Raw genomic sequence first — 25,877 nt, 5'->3', positions numbered from 1 at the left:
GGTAGGTCTTTGCAAATAATGCATTACGGCAGCATACATCGTGGCTTGTAAGTGAAAACTAACCTTGTTTATGACAGTGATGGCCTCGTTTATCAGCTGCAGTCTACATTCGTTGTCCTCTCGATAACGATCACTCAAGCTTAAAAACTTCACAAATCCATAGTTTCCACTGGCAAAGTACTGAACAAGTACGCTTTCTAATACAGATAACGTCTCTTTCGCTGAATCCTCCTGCAAAACTACAAGGACAGTTTTCATTCGATTTTTCACTGAGTGCCTTTGCTGAAGGAAACCTCTGATCCAATGTCCATCGCCAGCGAAATCGACTTCGTCCGGGCAAGGGTGAAACTCTTCGGTCAAATTTACGATTCGCATAATGGACCTGCAACGATACTAATGGAGTCGATGTGTGCAGACTTCTGATGTTCTTTCCAGATTTCAAGTGTCCTTTCTTGCTAACGATCTGCAAATATGATATTCGTGCGGTAAGGATGCCTTCACAAAAACAACATGGCGCTACCCAGACAAGAAGACAATCGCAACTCGTCCCCAGGGTCTTTCTGGGGAAAAGCGTTGCGTGACCTGCTCCCCTGTTCGAGGTTAGAGTTGCCACAAGTCGACCTCACGCGATAAGCGAAGGATAAATAAGACGAAGGACTTTAATATAGAAAGTCAAATTCGAGGAAACGAGTAGGTGACCAACTAGACCAGCTCTCAGCTCTCAACGTGAATTGAACTCTTTTCACGTGACCCCGATTAGAGAGCCTGCTCGCAGGCTACGTTAGTTGTGAGTACGTGTTGGTGTTTACTCTAATAAGCGCCTCCCTCGAATAAGCGCCGCCTTTGGGACAAAGCGGCCAACTGGTTCAAGTAGAGAGAAGCCCTGACCAAACACCTCAAATCAGATGAGGAGAAGCTGACACAAGCCGCCACAGAGAGACGGGTCCGCAGAAAACAAAGCGAAATCCTCAACAGACCAACAGATGCAGCCTCTGTAACAAAGACTGTCACTCCCGCATCGGCCTCTGCAGCCACAGACACCAGTGCTCCAGCCAAGCAGACAACTAGGATGCTACCCATGGTCAACCTTGACCGACGGATGCCTATTATGTTTATTTGGGACAAAAACGTTAATAAGCGCCGACCCCCGAATAAGCGCCGCGGTTCCGATGCGGCGCTTATTCGATAAATAGCCCTTACAGTATGCATGTTTTCGTCAGACTATTATCACCGTTTTTTCGTTTTCTTAGTAACGTTCAGTTTTGCTTCGTCTGCTGATGGGCCTTTGTGTATAAGGAAAAGCTGTAACTATGTTAATAAATGCTATCTTGCATTATACGCCTAATGGACATGCCATCCATTGCTAAAAGTCACTAACCAGGGTTGGATCCAGGATTTTTCTAAGAAGGGGGTGCACTAATAAGGGAATGACTTAAATGACTTTTTTGTGGAGTTCCAGTTGTATTAGAAAGCTGCAGGTCATCTCACGGGGGGAGGGGGAGGGGGGGTGCACACCCCCTCCCTAGATCCGCCCCTGCTAACTCAAAACACACGAAATGAACATCACCTCGAGTAGAGGCATGCATAGCATTGAATTTCTAAAATCAATGCACGAAAGCTAGAGATACGGGTCGTTTTAAAAGTACGCATAGTGTTACTTGGTCATGGTGTACGATTTGCGTGAATGAAACACTATGGTCACGCCTGTAAACATGTCAAGCAAACACTTCTGTACTGAATAGGCCTTTATTACTCACGATTTTTCATTTGATTTTGCAAATTAAGCAATTTTTGGTATCTTTTTTACAATGTTCTAATGGTTTTTGTTTGAATCAAAGTGCAAGAACTGTAAGGCGGAGATGTCAAGCTGTCAATTTCCACTTGATACCGGTCGTCATTGTCGCTTCTTGCATTTTGTATAGCCATTTGAAACGTTGCAACGCTACTGAGCACGGCGCTGTAAAGAAGCGAAAATTTTCGTGGAATTTCGTAAAAATTTGAGCAGGCTTACATTCCACGAGCGCACACGAGAGTCCGCGAGAGCACAATAGAGTAACCATGTTACACGAGGCAAATTGCAACGCAACTTTGACTCTGATTGTCAGTTGCCAAAACTTTCCGCGTTTGCATTCCATTTTTTTAACCTACGATGCAACAAAAGGAAGGAAAGGAAAACTGACTATCTTCTACTTTTCGCAACTTTAGAACACAAGTTGCTACCGGTAGCATGTCAATCGCAACTTGCAACGTAATTTTGTTTAAACGAGCCAATCAGGGGACGTACTCCCTTTAATTTACTCAAAGAAGATTTTAACCAGCGCGCATGTTGCAAGTTGTGAATAAAAGCCTGGTTTTCACTTGCGACGCAAGCACAAGCACAAGCGCAATCACGCAAAAAGACACATTTTGACCCTTGTGCTTGCCGCAAGCACAGGTACAAGCATCAATATGCAATACGCTTGTGCTTTTGCTTGCGTCGAAGCCGTTTTCACGGTGAAATAAGGGCTGATATCCTTGCGCTTGTGCTTGCGTCGCTAGTGAAAACCAGGCTTAAGCAGTAAAAAAAGAACAAGACTTTGAGGTATCCTCAACCCTTGTCGACTCACTGTCAACATCAAAGTTCTCATGACATGTCTGTGTGAAAATTATTATAAATTAGCCAAACGTCAAAATTAATCACTGCGTGTGAACGCGTTTAGCAAGACTGCAAACTTCGCGTGCGGCCCGAAACCCAGTTTCCATTGCAGTGTGAACAGTAGCACAGGCCGTGACACTCGTAGCTTCACCAGCAAAGAACAAGCAGTCTTCCACAGGGCTGGCAAGTTCGTCACGCAAGCCGTACGCATGAACAGTAGGGGAGCTGTAGCCTCCACGAATGAATGGATGTTTTGACCAATGGTAATAGACGTAATCCATGAATGAGTCTGTCGCAGGATGCGGGTTTAAGTCAGTCCTGCGAAAACAAAAAGTTAAAACTGTCAGTAAGAACAGTTCACAGCCAAAAAATTCCAGATTGATGACGTAGTTCTGGAGAAATCGCGTGTCGAGTCTCTGATTGGTTGTTGATCGGGTTCGAAATTTCCCGCAAAATCTAAACCAATCAGAAATATTACACAAACCTTTGCAATAAAACGACATTATCGATATGAAATTCTTCGAGTCACGCAAATATCTAACGTTTTTTGAACAGGGGGGAAAATTGTTCGCGCGAAGAGAGATGTCTTTTCTTATACGCTAAATATTTGCCAAAATGACAAAAATGTTCCCTGAGCTTTGTTCTAGTTTTAAATTGTGGGAATAAAGGCAAAAAACAGCATGCGCGAAGAGAGAAAACAGAAAACAGAAAACAGAACGCGCTTCTACAGGACTTCTTTTGCTGAAGGCTTTTTCATCCACTGTCTATTTAACTTGTGACAATTGTACTTCACGTCTCGAGTAGAAAAGAACGTCTCCAAATTAACTAATTTACTACGAATTTCTCACCAGAGTCGGTTTGATTTTTAGTATGTTTCAAAATCTGTCATTCATTAATGATGAACTTACCTAAATATTTCGTCCAAATGTTTGAGAAATCCATCCAAAACTTCCTGTCCGCTGAGATTAATTTTCTTTTCAGCGGGCTCAGCAGTTTCAAAGCCTGCAATCACGTGACACTTGTCATCACTGTCCACTGCGTCACGTGTGTACATCCATATTTGGCTAAGGAAGCCCCGCACACTGTAAATAAGATTCAGATTATCTGGCCAGAATTGTGACTTGAAGCGACACACGATTTTCAGTGCGCCTCGCATCTGAATCGTGTCTATAGCTCTTTTCTTCTTTGCGGGCAAAGCTGGAATGAAAGAGATATCGCCATCTTTTAGGATTGTCAGTGGGACGGTGATGACCACGTATTTTGCGGATAACATTTCGCCGTGTTGATTTTTCAGACAAACTTTTCCATTTGTCTTCGGTGTATCCTGTATTTCATCTGCTTTCTGGCCAATTTTACCTGCAACAAATATACCAGCGTTACGTAAGCTGGCTCAATCTCCCTCAACCTTATCCATTTTCGTTTAGTATTTGGTTCATTGTCCCTTCTCTGCTGTTAGTAACTCTCGTTTAACCCCCAAACTAAACTTCCGGAAAAACTGCCGTAAAAGCCCTAAATATAAACAGGAGATGTTGAATGCTTATTAAATAACAGCCTGAAAATCATAACTGCGATGGATGCCTGTAGGTGCCTCTAAGTAATCGTCTTTTTTGTTAAAAAAACTGTCGGTTTTAATTTTCAGGCTGGGAAGAAGGGAAACGGGGAGGTGGTGAAGGGGGAGAGGGTTGATAAAAAGATGGCTCGCTACAAAATTGAAGGGGGAGCTTGAAAAAGAGAGAGGGTTAAATAAATAGAGCTTATTAGGAGCTGTCCCGGTTATTTTAAGCCATTTTTCTGATCACTTTCAAATTGAAGGAAACTTTAAAATAATAGTTCTCTAATGTAGAAAAACACCAAAGGAGTAATAAAAACCCGAAAATAACCAAGGATGGTTTCGACTGACGAAGATTGAAGTGGATTACGATTGACAAACTTGAAAAAAATTGCCAATTTTTTCAAGATGCGTTGTCCATGACGCAGTTCCTTTGAGGGTAATATTTTAACATTCCTACCTATCTGACGCATATTGCAAACATTAAGAAAAACAAATGCTTAAGGTGGTACATATGGCTGAAATGCGTTTAGAAAGAGCCCATTTTAAGATATTTTATTAACCTTGTTGAAATCCCTAAATTCACTATTCTATAGTAATTTTTACCGTAGAATCCAAATTTGAATTCAAAATATTCGATTTCCGGTCATAAAGGTGTGAAAAGCGTAGTCCTCATAACTACAGTGAGCCACTGTTAACACAGACATCGCACCCGATAACAGAAAATATCCCAGTTGACGTAGTCACAGAGTGTTCATATTTGTATTGCACCCTCTTTCAGTGTTACGTGCATAGCAGTCTTTCTACATTCATCTTTCGACATCGTCTTTCAACGTGCTGTTTGAAATGAGCCAATCAAAACAGAGGTATATTGGTGCTGGTTTCATGCAAATGATCCCACAAGTTCCGAAAGTGCTAGTGGGCTGTGATTGGCGGATTTCGATCCGTCTTGTTTGTAAAGCACGTCGAAAGATGGATGTTGATAGAAAGCCACTATGCACGTAACACTGTCAGCAGGTTGTATAGGGGGCCATACAAAGTGGGTATCCGTTTACTTCTAACATAATAAACGAGAACTGCAACAATAATACTAAATTATCTGGTGAATTAACCTCTCCAATCTATTTCCTTCACTTGCCAACAAAGTCGTTTATCGACGTTAGCGCATTTGTTTAACAGATGTTCCACGAGCTGCGAGTAAGATTCTGCCAACCTGAAAAAGAAGATAAAATGAAAATGACAAATTACGCAAAGTTAAAAAAAATTAAAAAACAGTTACCCGCGCACCACTAAAAACATGCAGAAAATTGCGAAGTACTTTTCATACGAAGCAACTTAACTTTGCGATATTCCACGACATTAATTTTCACATTTGTTTTTGTGACTGCGTGTGTGTGTGTGTGGGGAGGGGGGGGGGGGGGGGGGAGGAAAGGCGTTAAAGCCAAGTCTTTAAATTTTTTCGATTTTATATGATACAGGCTAATCCACGCAAAAAAATTAAAAAAAAAACAGTGTAAAATGTGTCAAAGTCTTTCTCGTGCTCGCTGCTAAAACTGTTAGTTCCAGTGCCAGGCAAAAGAAACAATTTTGTAGAAAATCAAAGACGTGACGCGTGGCAATCAATTTTTGTTGGCGCGCTGTCTTTTGGCGGACTATATGGCCTGATTTGTTAGAAATACAACACCATTCTGGACACACTATGCGACAAGTCGCTGCAACATGACGCAGGGAAAAGTTGCTGCAACATGTTGCCTCGTATGACATGGTGCATTTGGTCGCTGCGATCTGCACCAAACAAGCGCCTTGTCGCAGCGACTTGTTTTGAAGCAGTACACATGGAGCGACTTGTCGCAGAGACCTGTCGCTGCAACTTGTCGCTTAGTGTGTCCCGACCTTTATCTTACTGTACCTGTAGTCTTGTAACCAAGTTCAAAATCTCAATACTCCTTACTGTTTGTCATACATTCCCTTTAATGTTAGTTCAGAAAATTTGGCAGTTCATCAAGATAGCACCCCGAGCTGATGATATTCTTTTTTCTTATCACCTTTCTGCTAGAAAATGTACCAATATCGTAAGGAGAACTCAAACTGACTTAGGGCCTGTTTACATGGAGGTGGGGGACCCCAGGTAGGTGAGGTAACCCGCCTAGGTGGGGTAACCCGCCTGTCCTTATAAACTCTCATTTTTTCTCGATCGTGTTTACATGATAGGTGGGGTAACCCGCCTACCCGGGTTGCCCGGTCTGCTGTGCCGGGTAACCCGCCTACCCGGGGTCGCTTTTTGCCATGTAAACGTTTCAAGGTGGGGTAACCCGGCTACCCGGGGTCGACTCATGGTTAATCTGAAAGTGCGGCAAATGCAAACTACACAAAATATGGTTGCCTTCGGCTTCAGTTACAGCTACAAACCCGGCGAACTTTTCCTATAGCTTCATCTGCCCGATGTCGAACAACAGTGCGAAAGATGCTTTAAGAATTTAAAATATCAAAGTGAAAGTGAAGCATCAAGCGTAAGCCCGATCGAGTCTCACGCTTCGACTATAAACAACAATGACTTCGACAACTGCTTTGACTACTGATACTTTGCCTAATCAACTAGTAATCAGTCGAAAGCAAAAAATGAGAGAAATACAACCGGTAAATATTAAAGATTGAACAAAACGAAATGCGATATGCGACTTCAATGAAATGTATTTGTTTATGTGAAAAGGTCACCCCGGGACCCCGGGGTGATAAGATTGCATGTAAACGCGAGCTAATTTTCGACCACGGCTGGGCGGGTTACCTCACCTACCCGGGGTCCCCCACCTCCATGTAAACAGGCCCTTACCTATAATTGCCATCACCATACTGCCAAGCATTTTCTTCACGGGCAGATTCAAACAGACCCATGTGTCTGGGAGTGGCAGCTACTGTTTGACAGTACATTGCTTTAAACACTGCAATCACATCTTCATTACACTGCTTTCTCTCCAACCACTCTTGGATACTCATATCTCGAAGTGGGGTACTACAATGAAAAGATGGTTCAATAATTCTACACACACTCTTCCTTCGCTTCGCAGTTTTATACGGGCAGGCTCTGCCCCGAGGTTAAACCTGTTCCCCTTTTATATTTATAAACGTACCCCTTCTGTATACCTAAATGATATGACATATACGAAAAACAGGAAGTCTTATTGACATTTTTATGTAGCGTAAATTTATTATGTAAATTATTTATCAAAATTTATTTAATATGTAAATTTAAATGATACAGCCATAAGGTGCGTCTGTTCAAAATATTTTAATTAAAGGTTCTTTTAAGTAAATGATAGATTTCCCTACCCTTTCATATACCTAAACTTGTGAAATCCCTAACCTTTTCTATACAGTCGAAGCTCTCTTAACGGACACTCTCGTAAGCGGACAGCTCTACTTACGGCCACCTTGTTTGAAACCCCGTTTTAACTCCCATACAAACTCTGTATTTTTACATTCTCGTAAGCGGACATTCCCGTAAGCGGCCGCGGACACTTTCAGAGATTACGACTTACACTTTTTCTTTGTTTTTAAGCTCCCGTAAGCGGACAGCCCAAAGAAAATCCTAATAACTACCTCTGTATCTTGTTTTTGTAAATCAAATTCACATCGCCTTTCGTCACAGTGATTTTACAGTAATTACAGTACCATATTTCAGTGCTTGTTTTGTCGTCATCCACGTCCGTCCGGTTATTGTTAGCTTGGCAAGTTCCCGTAAGCGGCCATCTTTCCCCTACACCTCTGATGACCGCTTATGAGAACCATTCTCGTAAGCGGCCAGCTCCCGGGCCAGCTCCAGTTACGGACACTTTTTTCGCGTCCCAAGGGTGTCCGCTTACGAGAGCTTCGACTGTATTACCATAATTTTTTAAAATGCTGCGCCCATCAACTCACTTTAAACCATCATGCTCAGAGTCCTGTCTGCATTCCACTCCAGAATTCTTCACAGATTCTAAATTTCCTTGGGTTGTGTGATCTGCTACTGCATCTTGTGGACTGCTGTCACAACAATTTGCCTCTCGTCCTTGCTTGTGAAAATGATCTGCACTTTGATGAAGATCATTTTTAGGTACCTTCTCCCAAAAGAAGATAATATCATCCCAAGCCTTCCAGGCTTTCTGGATGTCAGGATGACTACTTAACAGTGGATGTAATTCGCCATTGTAGTAAAACATGTATTCATTTGCCATTCCTTCACACTTATAGCACTGCAAATTAAACAAAATGAGAACTTTAAGACTCAGAGTTGTGTTTTGTGTAGCCTGCAAGCAGGCTCTCTGTGGAAGAGCCTGCTTGCACCTATGTTTTGTATATGAAGGCATCTATTCGTGTTTCAGTAGTGTTTCTGATTGGGGGTGCCTCTGACTGGTTATTACTTGCATACCGGTATATTAAATACTGGTAATCAAAACTGACCAAAATCTGATCAGAAATGCTACACAGATCATTACAAAGTCATCACCATAGAGTTTTTCAGGTCAAATTGCAGGAGGGTGGGGATTTCCTGCAGTAGGCTACATGGGGAGGCCCTTGCACAGGTACCTTTTTCAGGCTAAAGGTATATAAAAGCCGGTAGGAATGTCACAGGTATAGCAAAGGGTAGGGAAAAATTGCCATTTAGGTATTTAATAGAGGCTTTCAAAATACAGCAGATTTCCAGATTTCTCAAACCCTCGATCTCAAAACTCCCAATTTCTCGAGACAATTTTTGTTTCCCTTGGATAGTACTTGTCTGTAATTTTACCCCCAATTTCTCAAAGCAACTTTTGCCCCCCTGGAGTTTTGAGAGATCAGGATTCTACTATGTATCTCAAACAGAAGCAATTAATGGCTGACTCATATCTAGGTAGCGGGTATACATCCATCCCCACCCCTAAAAAATTTGAGTGGAGGTGGCAGATGTGCACAGGCTGTCATCTAGGTGTTTAAATGGATTACTCATAGACAAGTGAAAACACTCAAAAATGGATGAAGTCTTTCTACTGTAGGATTGTGGAAGGGGTATTATTGCTTATGGAATAGGGTTAATTTTGCCGCAAAAATGCAATACTATAAAAGGATAAGGGTTTGGACCTCAGGGTGGTGCCTCAACGATAAAAATAATGTCAAGTTACTGTCCCCTACCAGGGCCTTGTGTGCCCAAGGGCATGATGGGGATTGAGTGACTGTCTCCTACCCCCCCCCCCTCCCTCTAGGGTCAAATCTTGTTGGTCTCTTCTAGTAGGAGAAGAACTAAGGACACAGAGGAAAGGCCGTTTTCTCAACATAAAAATAAATAAGTAAGTGAATAAAACAAAGTATGATAATTGATGTAACAAAAACCATGCGTTTTCTTACTGGTTCAACAACCCAACCATTTTCCTTTGCAGTCCTGTTTATGATGCTATCTGATCCATGAATAAACTCTCCTCCAAGATCAATAGGAGCAAATCCTTTGAATGGCTGAACCTGTTTCACTCTACCACCTACAATGTGATGTACACAAAGAAAAAACAGAGAAAAAGAAATAACATACCCAGTAAAGATAACATGGCCTTGCCTGAGGGTTATTGGCAAGCATAATTTGGGTCCTAGATTTGCACCAGGGATGGATCCAGGATTCAGGATTACGGTGCACCACTAAGAAAGAGGCATAACTGACTGGTGATGTACACAAATTTTAACAGCGAATGCAATTAGCCGCAGATCATCTCAGCAGGGGAGGGAAGTGCACACACCCCCTGCACCCTCCCTCTACTCTGAACTTAGTAATAACCTTCTGATGTTTTTGGAACATAAAAGAACAAGAAGTCTCTCCCCTTACCAAGGTAATCAGCAGCCTCTAATAACACAACGTCAAACCCAGCCTCTGACAGTGAAGCTGCTGCTGCCAAGCCAGCCATTCCGCCACCAACAATGGCAACTTGGGTATCGGCAGAAGGTCCTGCTTTCACTTAAAAAAATATAATTAAAAGTAAAGACTTTAAGACGTTTATGCAATGCAGCTAAACAGTGGAAGAGGACAGGGGGTGTGGGCCTGGGAGTAAAGAGTGGAGGGGGACAGGGGGTGGAGCTCAGGAGAATAGGGGGAAGAAGGTGGGAAGTGGGATTTCCAAGGTAGTTAGAACTGGGAGAAATTGAGAAAAACTGTGCAACATTACATAGTATTTTACAATAGAGATAGCACAAAGAGGCAGGTACCACTAAAGAAAGAGGCAGGTGCTGGGAGTAAAAAGGTATGGGTGGGAGAAGAAAGGGTGGGAAGTGTGGATTCCCAAGGTGGTGGGCCTGGGGGGGGGGGTACTCAGGATTTTTAGTGACGGGGATGATCGAATGGGGGCAAAAAACAAGACCCAAAAAAATCCCTAGGGCTTCCATCCCTAGATCAAAAATTGCCCCTTCAAAAATCAACAGCAAAATACGTTTGTTTGCACTTTATTTGCAGAACTACAAAGCCAAGGCACTACCACAAATCTTCAGATTGTTTTGAATACCCAAAAACATCCCTGCTCAAATAAAAAAAAACACTTGCCAAATTTTCCTACCCAAAAAAATCCCGGAATCCAAAATTTTTAACCCAAAAGAATCCTTCGATCATCCCCGTCACTTGAAACCCCGAGTACCCCCCCTGGGGTGGTGGGAACCAGGAGAAATTGAATTTTTTGCAAAATTGCATAATATTTTGCAGTTGAAATAGCAAAGGACCAGCAAAGGGCAGGGAGCACCACTGAAATGGTGGAAACAAAGGGTAAAAGGTACATGGTAAGCATGACGTTGACAGAACCTGTGTCTTCCCTCCCAACCCCCTCCACTTTAAATCAAAGAGCTCTTCGAGCCACGACTGAATTTTTTTCACCAAGTTTGAAGTTTAGTTTTCATTCCTTGAAAATGTATGAGCAGCAGGTGATTCAAACATTTCTTTGATGCACATGATAACAGATAATCGTCAGAAGTCTATTACATTGATATAAGATACATTCGTCTCACGTGATTTAGCATGTCTGATTAGCACACTCGTGTAGGTATCAGGATGGGGACCGAGATGTTGTGAGTTCAAATCGTAGAGGGGTAAGGTTTTTTTTTCCTTTTTTTTCTTTTTTTAACCCGTAGCACTAAAATGGTTTGTTTATTATATCGCTCCGTAGGTATGTATTGCAGAATAAAAGCATTTACATGTAAGCTGTAAAGTAATAACGCTGTAAATAAATATATCAGAACATATAGACTGATTCATGTCCTAGCTCGAAAGATAGACACGAAAGTCGTCAATCAATTAATGGCTCTCAATGTCCACTTTTTGGCTGTCGATTACTTAATTTAACACGTAATTGTCAGCCATATTTTGTTTCTTTGCTTCTTGTTTTTCTTGTAAACCCCTTTAAATTTAAAAGGCCACCTTTATACGGCCGCTTATTTAGGACCACCTTGCTACACTCTTTTTACTAGTATATCTGCTGGTCAGGCGGGAGTTGCAATGAAAAGTTTACAGATGATGGAACAACCGACCGACCAACGAGTGACATTGGGCTAACCACTAAACTTCCTGAATTCACTCGTAAAAACTGAGGAACAACAAATAGATTGAAGGTAATCCAAATGAAAGTAAATCTAGGTCTGACAACTCAGTGTGAGAGCCAGTGAAAGTTGTCAGTATGTTGGAATCCAACCTTTTTCCCAATGTGTCTCTCTCTGCCCCCAAGAGCAAGTGAGAGAGACCCTGGGAACAAGATTGGTTGGACTGGATCAAGAGGTCCAGGTTGAGGTCCTCATGTTACAGTCTTCAGGTCAGTAGGGACTTTAAGATACCTGGACGGCTGACCTCGAGGATGGCTGACCGGAAGTAATTTTTCGCGTGTAGCCTATATTGCACATGCCCGCACCACGCACATTGCCGTCCAGCTCTGTCCAGCTGTTGTCGAGGACGTGAGAAGTAGAGTTTTGCCGTCCACCAGTGAAAGGGAGTGCTTTTTGTATGATTTCGTTTAAAAATCTCATTATTTTTTTAATTCTGTTACATCGTTAGGTGGTCCTTTACGGTATTCTTGGTTTGGTACTGATAAAAAGTTAAGAAGTCAAGTTTTATTTGCGGTTGCGAATATATTTGCTGTGCTTTGCATAAACGCTGATGGCGAAGCCACGTGCGTGAAATTATGAACTTTCTTGCTTGTGTTTCTACAAAAATTTCACTTGGAATTTGTGCCCTATGAATGTAAATAGTGCTTTCTGGTCCCAGACTTTGGGCTAGAAGCGCCACATGTTTTTCTTCGCATGTTTTGGGCTAAGGAATTACTGATCCACTAACGAAGCCGTCCTCCGTTCACACACGCCGGCTCTTAACGTTGGAAGTTCCCGTCGAGAACGTCGACATCGGCCCAGCCCTCCTCACGAAATTCTGCCGTCCTCGAGGTCAGCAGTCCAGGTATCTTAAAGTCCCTAGTATTTATACCTGACAAAATGCTAAGGGGAGCAACCTTCAATTATGGACTAGTATTTGTACTATTTGTAGTCATGCAAATAAAGCTTGTTGTTGTTGTTATTTATCAATAATCGTAGTCATGTCATGTTACAGAAACTGGTCTAGGGTTAAAAGCTACTAGGGGGTTGGGGGGGGGGGGGAGCAGGCATGTGAAAGGGATGTGTATGCTAATTGTCTTGCTTAGGGTACTCAGGACATAATGCCAATATTTTCAGCTGTCAAGGTCTCGTTTAGGGGTGCACTTGAAGAGATATGTCCAGATTGCTCTACTTTAGAGGTTAAATTCAGATTTCCTAAGGAAAATCCCTGTCCCTTATATTTTACATGACAGGAGTCCTAGAAATGGAACAGACTTGACCGACCTATCCTTGGTTACTAGTCAGCATAGTTATTGTGACGTGGTTCCAGAAAATATCCATACCCACCCCACAGAAGGTCACTGGAAATTCCAAGGGGGTAGGGGGTCTCAAAGCCAAAATTTTTAAAGAAAAGTACGAAACTAAAACTGGACTTCCCAGAAATATGGGGGTAGGCCGGTAGGGGGTTCAAACCAAAAATCCATTAATTTTTTTGTAGGGAGGTATGGATATTTTCTGGTTTACTGACAAAATATAAAATAATGCAATGCAATTAAATTAAACATTTAGAAAAAAATAGAAAATAAACACACCATGAAAAGATGATGATAATTTCCCATCAACCACACTCATTGCAGCTTTCTCAGTTCTTTGACATCACTTGTGTTGAATGTTATTTTCTGACCATTTTGCAGCAACACACCAAAAGATTTAACAAATGATTCGCGATTTGTGGTTGTCAGCCCCCCGATCCAGTCTTCTTGCGTTTTCAGGTGAATATGCAATCAAAACAAAATCCAGTCAGCAGTTTTCATGCATCTGCACATGAGTTGCCCATTCCCCTCACGGCAAACGTCACCTTTGTGGTTATATTTTTCTCTCGAATTTTCCATTGTCGAAAAAAAAATTCCATTTTGAAGCAGTGTTTAGCCTTTTTGGAAATAATTTATTAGCCAAGTACTATGTCTACACGAAGAGCAAGCCACGCAGGAACTTGGTATCCTTCTAGTGGTAAGAGAATATAAAGCAAAATGCCTTCTTTTTTGAAAAGGAACGTATTGGCATGGTTCGATACCTTCCCAGTACCGGTGTTTTGAATTAAGATCTTTTGTTGTTTTTCTTTTTCATCGTTTAAATTTAGCTCGGGAGCTAAACTCAAAGTTGGAAGGATGGTTGTCTAAAGCACACCCGTCATGCCGACCAGCTAAAGCTATCATAGCACCGTAAGTAACATAAAAATTATTTCCGAAAAATCTCGAGGAATGAAAAATAGAATCCTAGCTTTTGTGTATAAATAGCAATGTTTTCTCTCTTTTTTGAAGGCATGCTGGCTACCAGTACTGTGGTTCGTGTGGAGCACATGCTTATAAACAGATTGATCCAAGTAAAATGTAAGTTTGCGCTTTGTTTTTCTTAGCTTAAACAACAGAGCATAGACTTGTTGGTTTCGTGATCATTTGAGGAGAGGGAAGTAAAAGAAGCCTCAGATGATATCAATATTCATGTTAATAACTAATCCACAGGAAACGGTGTTCTATTTTTAACTTTAAAACCCAAATATTTGTTTGAAGCAGGTTGTAGAGTTTTTAGTCCATACAGCTGTTTTGGTTCAAGGAAGTTTATTTTCAAACTCTTTCAGTACCAATTAATTCTCCTTGCTGATTTCCATATACTTGTTTTAGTAGTAGTTTAGAGAATTAAGTGGTGCATCAGTAAAAGGAAGAAAGTACGAAGGCCTTTTAAAAGGCCTATGTCATGGCATATTGGGAAATGCTTTGTGATGTATAGTCACCTTCAAATTGAGTCAAGAGAAACCTCAAAATAAAAGTTTTTTAATGTAATTACAACCATTCAGAGGAAATAATAAAAATAAACAATGATTTTTATGATTGAGATAAATGAAAACTTGGTAGCTAGAAGCGCCCAGTACTTTGTATTCTGTGGCAAAAAGCATCTAGACGTATGATTTGCTACTTCCCCAGGATGGGATGTTAGTCCATCACAGGCTACTCCCCAGGGTTATGTCCGGTTGCCCCAACAATAATTTCTCCAGTACCGATTCATACACCTGAGTGGAGACCCAGGGGTGGTACTCTGGGGTCCAAGTGACGGGGATGTGCGAAGGATTTTTTTGGGGGTCGAAATTTTCGATTCCGGGATTTTTTGGGGCAGGAGAATTTGGCAGGTATTTTTTTGGGTGACTTGATTTAAATAGGGGATTTTTTGGGGGTATTAAAATCAAACTAAAGTGCCTTAGCGCGGCCTTGGCAATTTAGGGGTAATTTGACTAGGGATTTTTTTGGGCGTTTTTTTTGGTCCAGGGATTTTTTTGGGTAATGTCGGAAGACTTAGGGATTTTTTTGGGTCCTGAGTTTTGCCTCCATTTGATCATCCCCGTCACTTTGATCCCGGAGTACCCCCCTGGGGGTGGAGAAAAGCACTTTGAGCGTAAAGTGTCTCACCAAAGAACAAAATGCAGTGACCTTGCTAAAAGTTTGTTTCAAGACAGTCTTTATTTTCCTCAACCCTTCTACATAGCTTTGTATCAGCTTCAATTTCAGCAACCAGAAAGAAAAAAAAGGCTTTGCAATGCACATATTGTGGTGCTCCAGAAAATATCCATACCCACCCCACCCCACAGAAGGTCATTGGGAATTTTTTTTTTTTGTACACGTACACCTAATTGCAATAAGGTTGTCATAGAAAAAAGGAAAAAGGAAAAAGTCAAATAGGAATTAATTAAGCGCGTGCATGGAATTTATTTGTACAAATGGCCTCAAAATGCTTCAAAATACGAATAAATCAATTAATCTTGTTACAGCATAAAAATGTGGACTTAAAAAGTGCAGATAAAACTCGTGAAATTTCTGTAAATGCTACCAGTTATGAAACTAAGCTAATTAATTCCTATTTCTCTTTTTTCTTTTTTACTTTTTTCTATGACAACGTTATTGCAATTAGGTGTATGTGTGGGGAGGGGATTTAAGGAAAGTATGAAGTTAAACTGTAATTTCCAGAAGGGGGGGGGGGGGTTCAAACCAAACCAAAAAACATCCATTGAGGAGGTAAAAATATGTTGTGGTTTAGTTTTTACTTTTACCACTGGTACAATCTAGATAGTATTTTCCTTTGTTTTATGTTCATTAACATAAATTACTATACACCAGATCAAAGGAAAATACCAAATTATACCAAGGGTAAAAATGAACCACTATGTTGACAGATATTTACTGGAACAACACATTATTTGAAGACACGGAAGAAAGAACGGCCCCTGGAATTTCTGGCTAATTTGAACATTATCGAAACAGCTCCAAATTGCGCAATTGAATTACCGGTACGTTTGTTTACACAATTGAATGGCGTAAACAAACCTGCATGACTTGTGCAATTTGGAGCTGTTTCGATAAGGTTCTAATTAGCCAGAAATTCCAGGGGCCGTTCTTTCTCTCGTGTCTTCAATTGCTAGTTGTTTATGGCTTTCTTTAGAAACTACGGGTTATTAAATTTCCCACACATTCTTTTTCTTTTTTTCACATGTTCTTACCTAATTTAAAATTCTGAAGTATGTGTAAGTTATACCCAAATGGTGTAGTTAGATACTTAGAAGTGTGTATAACAGAATTAGGCAGACAGAAGTTGAATATTTATATTTTGTATTCATAATAATTGATGCTTAGCATTCCACCTGTTATATTTAATTCTATGTAGCAGGTCCAATTTTGTTTCATTCCAAACAAAATTGTTTGACATTTCGTATCTCTGTCTTTTAATCTTATGACTATTCATTTCATTTCCAAACATTTTTTTTTTATTATCACCAATCTAATTTTCCTCTCTGCACTATTTCTTTCACCCTTATACTTGAAATTCAAGTGCGGAGTTTTTTTTTTAAAAAAAATTGCTTTTCTAGCCCTTTTAATAAGCACCGATGACCAATAAAAAATCATCTCTAACAGGTACTTTGCTGAGTGACAGGTACTTTGCTTCTTTCTTTATGAGGGAAATAAATTAAACTTGGTTCTATCAAAAGTAACAACAAATTGTCTTACTGACAAATTCACTTTATAAGTACTTTCAGCTAAATATAATTATTCAAAGAATGGACTACCCCGGTACCTATGCATTAAACATTCTCTATAATTCTGAAATTCAGACTGCTGGGAAATCGTGCTGATGAGTACGTGTGAAAATTGCCACAACTTATTGCACAAAGGCAAAATTTCACTGGTGGAGCCACAAAAGACAAACAATGCTTCCAGCTTTGCATGCTTCCACTGATAAGGTGGAAGAATGCGTAGCTGATAGGTGTTCACCATGTCATCAGGCTAAGGTTTTCTACAACTAGATAAGTTCCTTTTCTAAAACAATGGTGTTTTTCTCTCTTACATAATTTACTTTGAGCCTCTCATCTGTCATCAACCAATCTGAGACAGTACACTGAGCAAAATCATTAGCATGAATTTTTTTGGTTCAATATATCTCAGATTTTCTCAACAGGAAAGTGAATTGAGTGTGAAAACTAAGAGAGACATTTAAAATTAATGAGACCATACCACATGTGAGAGAGACATACCGTAAAATTCCAGTTATAACCCCCCCCCCTCCCCCCCTCTCCGCTTATAAGCCTCCCGGTTATTGGCCCATCTACCTGGAAAAAAAAATTCATCCAATTATAAGCCCACCCCCAACTCAACTCTCTCGGTTAGCTCAGTGGCAGAGTGCCGGACTGTCGTGCGGGAGGTCTGGGGTTCGACTTCCAGACCGGACCAACACTCAGGGTCTTAAAATAACTGAGGAGAATGTGCTGCCTTTGTAATTACATCTGCAAACGGTTAGACATTCTAGTCTTCTCGGATAAGGACGATAAACCGTAGGCCCCGTCTCCTGCATCTTAAGTGTTATAATCAGCAGGCCGGGGACGTTAAAGAACTCACACACTCATCGCAAAGAGTAGGGCATGAAGTTCCTGGTGTTGTGGTCTGTTCTATTTCATGGGTTGGGTGGTGAGGTGAGATCATGCACATGGACGGATAGCGGCTGCCATAGGCGCCTTATATGCTGATGTCCGGTCTCTTCCCATAGATTTGAATTGTAAAGCGTATTGATCATTGGCTTTGTAAATGCGCTATATAAGCACCCATATCATCATCATGTTGCCTCCCTCCACCCAGGTGTATAAATGGGTACTGGCAAATTGTTGGTACAACCTAACTGCATGCTGGGGAACAACCTGTGATCCCATCCAGGAAGAGAAGCAAATACTCATAGCCACTTCATGATTCAAAATTATTTGTTAAGCACCAAGAGCTTTGAGCCAACTGGGCTCAAAAGGCCTCAATAAGTTAGTTTGTACCACACACAAAATTCCTTCAATCTGGTGTGGTGACAAGGGTTTGATTTATATTTTTTAGAAAGCGGATATTTATCCTGGGACCATCTCATCATATGTACCTGCCTGGCTGTGCAATAACAAGTTTAACACAGTATCAAACTCCATTGTACAATATCTCAATAGACACGGAAGGTAAGCACAGATCCTTCAAAAAAATTGTTTAATAATAATTATAATACCATTTAATTATTTTCAAAATTATTATGAGATTTTATGGAGGATTGGGATTCTTACAGTAAGATTGAGTCTTATATTTAGGAGAGCCTACTCTATGTAAATGTTATGATTATTAAACCAGTATGACTAAAATATTGTTGCAGTGGTGGTGTGGCATACCGTAGAATTCCGTTTATAAGCCCTGGGCTTATACAACTTCGTAAGGGTTTTTGGGTTGGCTTATAAGCGGAGGGGCTTACATCCGGGAGGGCTTATAAGTGGAATGAAAAAACGTTTCGAAACGAGCCTCGGGAGTGTTGATCGAAATACGTTTTTAAGTTAAAAACACGCAAAAGCAAGATTTAGCCCTGTTTAGTACGTTCATCGGGTAGAGGGGGGCTTATAATCGGATGTATTTTTTTGTTTCCAGGTTGATGGGCCTATAACCGGGGGGCTTATAAGCGGGGGGGGGGGGGGGGCTTAAAACCGGAATTTTACGGTATCTTCAACAAATTTGATTTACTTTGGGTCTTGCCTCCTCAGGAAAAAAAAAAAAACATTTGTGGGGATGATTTTGATTTTTTGGCTGTTTTATTATTTTACGAACGGTCTTGAATTGGTTAGTAATATAACAAACTAAAGCTTCCACCTTGAGAATTCGACCAGCCTCTATATATTGTTTTAGCTTGTGGTAACTGACAAAGCCTATTATGATAAGATGACAAGTTCTAGTAATGATTTCTTTTTCAAGTTCCTGTGGTGGTCGCTTACATGAGTTTTGTATGTATTGACAAGCTGTGAATTTCTTTTTCAGTTAATAGTGAATTGTATGCTACTGGAGAATTTGAGAAGCTAAATCAGGCCAATGATGAGACGGAACACAGTATAGAACTTCATTTGCCGTATATTGCTAAAGTAATGGAAAGGTGAAAACATCTACTTGTTTTGCAGCCACCCATCTATAACTCCAAATTGCCTCCAAAAAAAAAAAAAAAACTAAAAATCCCTCCCTGGGTCTGAATAGTGCATAAATGGTACATTTAGGAAAGCTTCAAACAGCATTTCTATGGTCATATCTAGTGTTGTCAGGGTCCCAAGGGGGCTGGGGGTCGAACCATGGAGACCTTACATTTTTGCTGTGGAGCCTGGAACCTGACTGTTTGCTGCTAGGAACCCTAATATAGGGTTAGAAATTTAAGCGCTCACCCACTCGCCCAGGCGAGTGTGAAAACTGTCGGGCGAGTACAAGTCACGGATCACTCGCCCGGTTTGGCGAGTATGATTTTCATATCCAGCCGAATATAGTTTTCAAAAAAAGCGTCCACTGATCCACGAAACGCGGTTCAAAGATTGCTTTTCCTGCCTCTTTTTCTGTACAATTTCGACACTTTGCTTGCAACATACAGGAATTTGGGAAGACGTATAAAATTAAAAACTGCATAATTTTCAACTTTTGAAGTAAGCATGCTCATGGTTAAATTGTGAAGTAAAGTCTTTTTTGGCGATTTTTCATTCAAGAAATAGATTGCAGTCTATATCATGATCGACCACCACTGTGGCACGATGAGTATCGAACGTGATTAAAATTGTTAGGGGAGGGGGGCTAAATTTTCCTTTCTTTAGTGGAGGAGACTGGGCGAATGAAAATTGATCTGGGCGAGCGCAATTTGATGGTTACTCGCCCAGATGGCGAGTGCTCCAAAATTTTAGTTTCCAACCTGCTGCAGACTGTGGAGCCCTGAAAGCTCTTGCTACAGAGCTCAGAACCTTACTTTTAAGGGAGTTCAAAGCCGTGGAGCCTGTTTTTTTTTTTTCAGCCGGGAGCGCTAAAATCCTTTCAGACTCTGTGTTGTGTAACTTGTGTTCATTTGAGAATCAGAACTATTATTGTTCATGCAGTAATATATGCTAATTGTCTTCTCTTGTTGCAGTAAAAAGGATCAGTTTAAGATAGTTCCAATCCTGGTAGGCTCCTTAACTCGCGAGACAGAGGCCAAGTTTGGCAGACTCTTAAGCAAATATCTGATCAGACCAGACAATTTTTTTGTAGTCTCTTCAGATTTTTGTCACTGGGGTAATTACATATAACATACCGATAGTTTACCTAGTTTACCTGTACATGAAACATTTTATGCATGATCTGTAAATTTCTTAAAATTCTGATTAAGAGGTGGGTATTATTTGGTGGGGAAAGTGAATGGAAGTATATTAAATTATATTTTATTTTGTAACCTTCATTTGATTTAAATCCTTTGCTGTCATGAATGTGAAGAAATGAACTGAGTCTAAGAATATTAGAGAAAAAAAAACGTTAGAAATCTTCTGCTCCATCTTTCAGACGTTGAAGAGGTATAAAGAAAGCATTTGAAAGTATAATATTCCGGGAAAAGGCTGCAAATTATTCAACCTGTAACAGTTTCTTTGTTGCAATTTAAAATCTGTCAAATACTAAATTTCCTGGTTAAGAAGCATGATGTCATTCATTGCATGGAGTTTGAAAAAAATTGTCAAAATGTCTTCCAAAGAGTATGAACAAAGAATTATTTTCCTTTGCACATTATAGTTAAAATGAAAAGTTTAACTGACCTGGTGATGGTAACATACAAGGGGTTTTTCAGAGTTACATGATTGCATAAGAGAAGTTTCAGATTTTACCATAGCTCAAGGTTTTATGCAAGAGGACATATTGCCTAGAGGCAGTGGTTACATGATCCTAAAGATTTCACTGTATGAGCAATACAGAAACCCTGGATTGACAAAAAGTATTAAAATAATAATCACAGGGCCAATTAAATCTTAGCATAACTTACTGTGATGGTCTCTTTCAGGAAAACGATTTAACTACACATTTTGGGACAAAAGTTATGGTCCTATTTATCAATCTATTGAAGCCCTAGATAGGAAAGTAAGTATGAAATGTGAGACCTTGAGATCAAGTACGAGTACAGAACAAGTACAACTTTCTATTTTCAAACTGATCTAATCCTTGCTCTTCCCTGCTATTGGCCAGTAGAAGCAGATATCCTGGAAATCAGATTGCACACTAGGCCAGTTTCAGTTGCAATGTTCTCATACCAAAAAAGTAACTATAAACTTACCACATTTATTTGATTTAATAATAATAATAATAATAATAATAATAATAATAATCAACTTTATTTATAGCGGGCGGACAGTCACATAACAGTAAAAAACTGACAAACCAGTGGCCCTCTAATATAAAATACAATCAAGAACTAAAAATAATGCTAAAAATCTAACAATCTAAAATTACAAAATTTAGTTAAAAATACGCTATAATATAAAAACTAGGTAAAAATTACTCTAAAATGACAAAATTGATATAGAAGAACTAACTAAAAAGTAAAATGATCTAAATGTTTGTATGTATTTTAAGACCCAACCTCGAATAACAGCCCACCTCAAATAAGCTCCTACCCTATAGGTAGGAAAAGTTAATAAGTGCCTAGCCTTGAATAAGCACCTACCCCAGAAAGCTCACTAATTGACCTTTATGTCAGTTAGTGACAATGAGATTGAAATTGATTGCTAAAGTACCGGTAGTACTAAGAGACTGCCCCAAAGACCAAGTTTTCTTGTATTTTAAAGTGCCTATGAAATGAAAACCAAGTTGAACTCATATGAAAGTCCTTTCAAATTGAAGAAGAATAGTGTTTTCCTTTTCCTGATATCTTTTCTCGTTCCAGAGATATTAACGATGTTGTATTATGCAAATTAGATAACTGATGATGTCATAAGTTTGACAGTAATTGGTGTAAAAACACAAAATCAGTAGTATCTCTGTAAATACTAAAGCAAAGTAATTGAAACTTGGCACCAGTATTGTACCCTAAGAAAGACACCACATGGTACATATGTTTATGTTGCTATGGCAACACTTTTGGTTCCAGTCTTTTTCTTCTTTGAATCAAATATCACAATTTATGGCTTTACAGGGAGAAGTAAATGGTGTCATTCCAAACATGTACGTAATGTGTTTATTGCGCTAGATACCCAAATGATCCTAAAGATGGGAGATGAGGTTTGGAATGGATCAAAACCCTGGATTGCCTATATGCATGAAAGAGATCTGGAACCAAGAGTGTTGCCATAGCAACACCAAAATATGCAACATGTGGTGCATTTCTTAGGGTACAATACTGGTGCCAAGTTTCAATTACCGGTACTTTACTTTAGTATTTACAGAGATACTACTGATTTTGTGTTTTTACACCAATTACTGTCAAACTTATGACGTCATCAGTTATCTAATTTGCATAATACAAAATCGTGAATATCTCTGGAATGAGAAAAGATATCAGGAAAAGGAAAACACCATCTAATTCTTCATTTTGAAAGGCCTTTCATATGAGTTCAACTTGGTTTTCATTTCATAGGCACTTTAAAGACACCTTCAATGAACAGTTAAAGTTCTGCTTTGGTACACCTTCATGTTTTGTTATCATTCATTGATTTGTTGCAAAATAAACTTACCACTTGCTGAAAATGGTGAAATTTTAATGAGCGCCCAGCCTCGAATAAGCACCTACCTCAAATAAGCACCTACCTTAAATAAGCGCCCACTCTCAAGGTCCAAAAATTTAATAAGTGCCCAGGGCGCTTAATCGAATAAATACGGTATGAGCTGTCTGTGGCATAGCTCCTTTAAAGTGTTCACATTTTGAGACAAGATGGATACTATTGCCAACTTAAAAAATATATTAATAAAATAAGAATGGCTCCCTTGGTTAAAGGAGCTACGTCACGGCAATTTCGCAGATTTTTGGTCTAAACTGTTCTGAAATTAGTGAAAGGCAACTTTACCCAAGCAAAACTTATCTTTGAACATCTGAAGAAGGATACAAGCTTAATTTCTGCATAAAAATCAAACCACAGTTAAAAATATCGATTTTTTGAAGATGTGCAGAAAGCATTTGAAAAATTAAGCCCTAATTTTTTTAAATTGCAATCCATTTCCATCGTAGCCATCTGCAGCCAAAGACGGTTGTTTACAGCTTTAATGCTCTAATATAGCAAGTTTTAAAACAATTTGCCATTATTTTTAGGTTTCCTACTACACAAAATTTAATATAAAATTTTGCCTGACAGTGTTCAAAAAATTGGTAAAAATCCGTGTTTTCTGTCTAACGATTCAATTTTAGTGTCAATTTTTGCCTATTTCAAATTCGATTTTTAATATTTGATGCATATTTTTGACCAATGTAACTAATTATGCATTATGTTACCATGGCAATGATGAAGTCATGGGAAGAATTAATCCTAAACTGTTTTCTTGCTAATTATTCGCAGGGTATGGAAGCTATAGAAAAATTGGACCCTGGAGGATTTGCAGAATATCTAAAGAAATACAAGAACACGATATGTGGTCGACATCCTATTGGTGTTTTACTTAATGTAAGTAAACTACAATCCCCACCCCCCTAATTAATTGTCATTTTCAAAACAACCACCCTAGGCCTCCTTAATGCGGGGGGGGGGGGGTACCCTGCGATGGACAGGGCTAGCATTCCATCCAGGAAGGAGTAGAAATACTCCTAGTCACTTCATACTGCTGAAACAAGGATAAGCTCCTGCCTGATGGGCCACTAGGCTCGTTTGCAGACTTAAGTAAACTACACAAATTTCTTTCCCTTTTCCAGTGTGGTTAATTTGTAAACTGGTGACTCATTTTAACATAATTATCAAAGTAAGAGAGAAAATATTTCCAAACACCAACACGATTATGTTTATGTTTGTTTTAACTTAAAAAAAAAAAAAAAATGAAAACTTATAAATGACAAAAATGATTTTGAGAATGACTGATGATTAACTGACAGTCAATGATGTTTAAAAAAAGGCAAAGTCTGTGTCCGAGCCTAAGTGGCCCATACAGCCGGAGCTTATCCCGGTTTCCGTAGCATTAAGCGACTAGGAGTATTGCTACTCCCCCCTGGATGGGATGCTAGTCCATCGCAGGGTTACCCCCCAGCAGTAAGTTCGCCAGTACCCATTTATACACCTGGGTGGAGAGAGGCACTGTGAGAGTAAAGTGTCTTGCCCAAGAACACAACGCAGCGCCCCGGCCAAGTCTCGGACCCAGGCCGTTCAACTCGGAGCCGAGCGCGCTAACCATTAGGCCACCGCGCCGCCCCCAATGAGGTTTAAACCAATCATCAATCATTAAGATTTGGAAGTGAACACTGTGATAACTGGCCCTTTTATTTATGAAATGTTAATTATAATTATTTAGTGCTACCCTCCCATGCAGCCATTTTAGGGGCATCTTATTTCACTCCTCCCCATGATGCCTCTAAAAAGGTCTGTGTAGTAGGCTAATATTAAGTGTGGATTTGTCAAGTAAAGTTCAGAATATAATTTATGGCCTTGTGCTTGAACATTTTCCTTTCTCCTTCACTGTAGGCAGTGGAGGTCATGCGACAGATGAATGGTGTAACCCATCCATGGGCGTTAGATTTTATACACTACTCTCAGTCCAATGCGTGTTATTGCATGGATGACAGCTCCGTGAGCTACGCTGCTGGTGTGTTGTATCAGAAACCACAGTGATGTCCAATCTCTGCTTTCTTTGTAAATACAGATTTTTTCTTGCTTTTTCTTGGTGCTGGAAAACATTTTGTTACTGCAATTGCTTGATCCTGACATGTAAGGATTCAAAAGGCAGAAGATAGTCTACAATAATCTACAATAATTATTGCACGAATCAAAAGAATGTATAGAGGCAGGGGGGAGTGGAGGGGGGGGGGGCTAGGGGGGACAGAACTTTCCACTTCTTCTACCTTTTACTCCAGCTTTCTGCCCCTTTCTAATTTGCCCACCTTGTTGTGCTTTTTCTGATACTGTCAAAATATCACAAAATGATGCAAAAAATTTCCCAGTTTCTCCCAGTTCCTGCCATCTTTAGAATCCTGTTTCCTAACCTCTCTTCTTCCACCTTCCATAAATTCTTGCCCCTTATACCCCCCGGATCCCTCCTCTGCCCCCACCCCCTCCCCACTAAGTCTTTAAAAGAAGCAAAAAATTTTAAACTGAACAATGACAAATCAGACAGTACATATATACTGTTGTTGATGATGTTTTGACAACCTGAGCAGAAGCCATCTTCCGGAGCTCGAGCTATGTCATCACAAACAATGTAGTCTTGCTTCACACATTTTTTTTTTTCTCATTGCATAAAATCTTTAGTTCCCAAACTGTTACATAATAATTATTATCTATAATGGGAGACTTGAATAGAAAGGTCCTGCCAGCTTTTAAGATGGTTTCCGCCCAACCGCCGCGCGGCCTCTGCTGATCACTGTCGCACATCCGGCCCTGCTCTCGCCCGGGAGACGACCCCAGTCGAGGCGGGCTCTGTCTCACTGCACGGTCGCGCGCGTGCTTCACTCTCTCACGTCCGTTTAATGTATTATATACTTTTATTTAAGTGTGTTCACTGAAAAGTGCTTGCAGTTAATGTTTTCTATGCACAAATTGCTTCCTCTTTCAACTCCTTTCAAGATCTCACTTCCTTTTCTCAGCCATTTCTTGTACAGGATTGGTCAGTGTTAAAATTTAAGAGTTTAGGACAT

At 40.0% G+C, this 25,877-nt stretch overlaps 2 protein-coding genes across 4 annotated transcripts; one reads left to right on the top strand and one right to left on the bottom strand.

Annotated features, from left to right (window-relative positions):
• Nucleotides 1–1,633: 1,633 nt before the first annotated feature.
• LOC144636818 (uncharacterized) lies at nt 1,634–13,446 on the bottom strand. 3 transcript variants are annotated; one of them, XR_013567626.1, is made up of 9 exons: nt 13,331–13,446; nt 10,009–10,137; nt 9,543–9,670; nt 8,100–8,413; nt 7,015–7,194; nt 5,297–5,397; nt 3,544–3,991; nt 2,316–2,953; nt 1,634–2,283 (listed from the first exon to the last, which is right to left on the bottom strand). XR_013567626.1 is itself a non-coding variant. In XM_078496021.1 (8 exons), exons 1-8 carry the CDS (start codon nt 13,368–13,370, stop codon nt 2,677–2,679), a joined length of 1,617 nt encoding a protein of 538 aa, XP_078352147.1. In that variant the 5' UTR covers nt 13,371–13,446; the 3' UTR covers nt 1,634–2,676. The 3 variants fall into 3 exon arrangements, 1 of the variants encoding a protein (XP_078352147.1); XR_013567627.1 differs by having other exon boundaries at nt 10,009–10,128; nt 13,331–13,428; XM_078496021.1 differs by having other exon boundaries at nt 1,634–2,953.
• Nucleotides 13,447–13,597: 151 nt separating this feature from the next.
• LOC144636844 (protein MEMO1-like) lies at nt 13,598–25,334 on the top strand. The gene is made up of 9 exons (XM_078496054.1): nt 13,598–13,748; nt 13,879–13,960; nt 14,060–14,128; nt 18,152–18,264; nt 19,103–19,214; nt 20,220–20,362; nt 21,117–21,193; nt 23,599–23,703; nt 24,709–25,334. The coding sequence occupies exons 1-9, from the start codon at nt 13,700–13,702 to the stop codon at nt 24,853–24,855; spliced, it is 897 nt and encodes a 298-aa protein (XP_078352180.1). The 5' UTR covers nt 13,598–13,699; the 3' UTR covers nt 24,856–25,334.
• The last annotated feature ends 543 nt before the right edge of the window (nt 25,335–25,877 follow it).

Source organism: Oculina patagonica, chromosome 13 (assembly GCF_052425735.1).
Source record: "Oculina patagonica isolate OP01 chromosome 13, crgOcupat, whole genome shotgun sequence".
Lineage (NCBI taxonomy): Eukaryota > Metazoa > Cnidaria > Anthozoa > Scleractinia > Oculinidae > Oculina > Oculina patagonica.
Note: the sequence above shows the minus strand (reverse complement) of the source record. Positions and strands in the feature narration are given on the sequence as shown.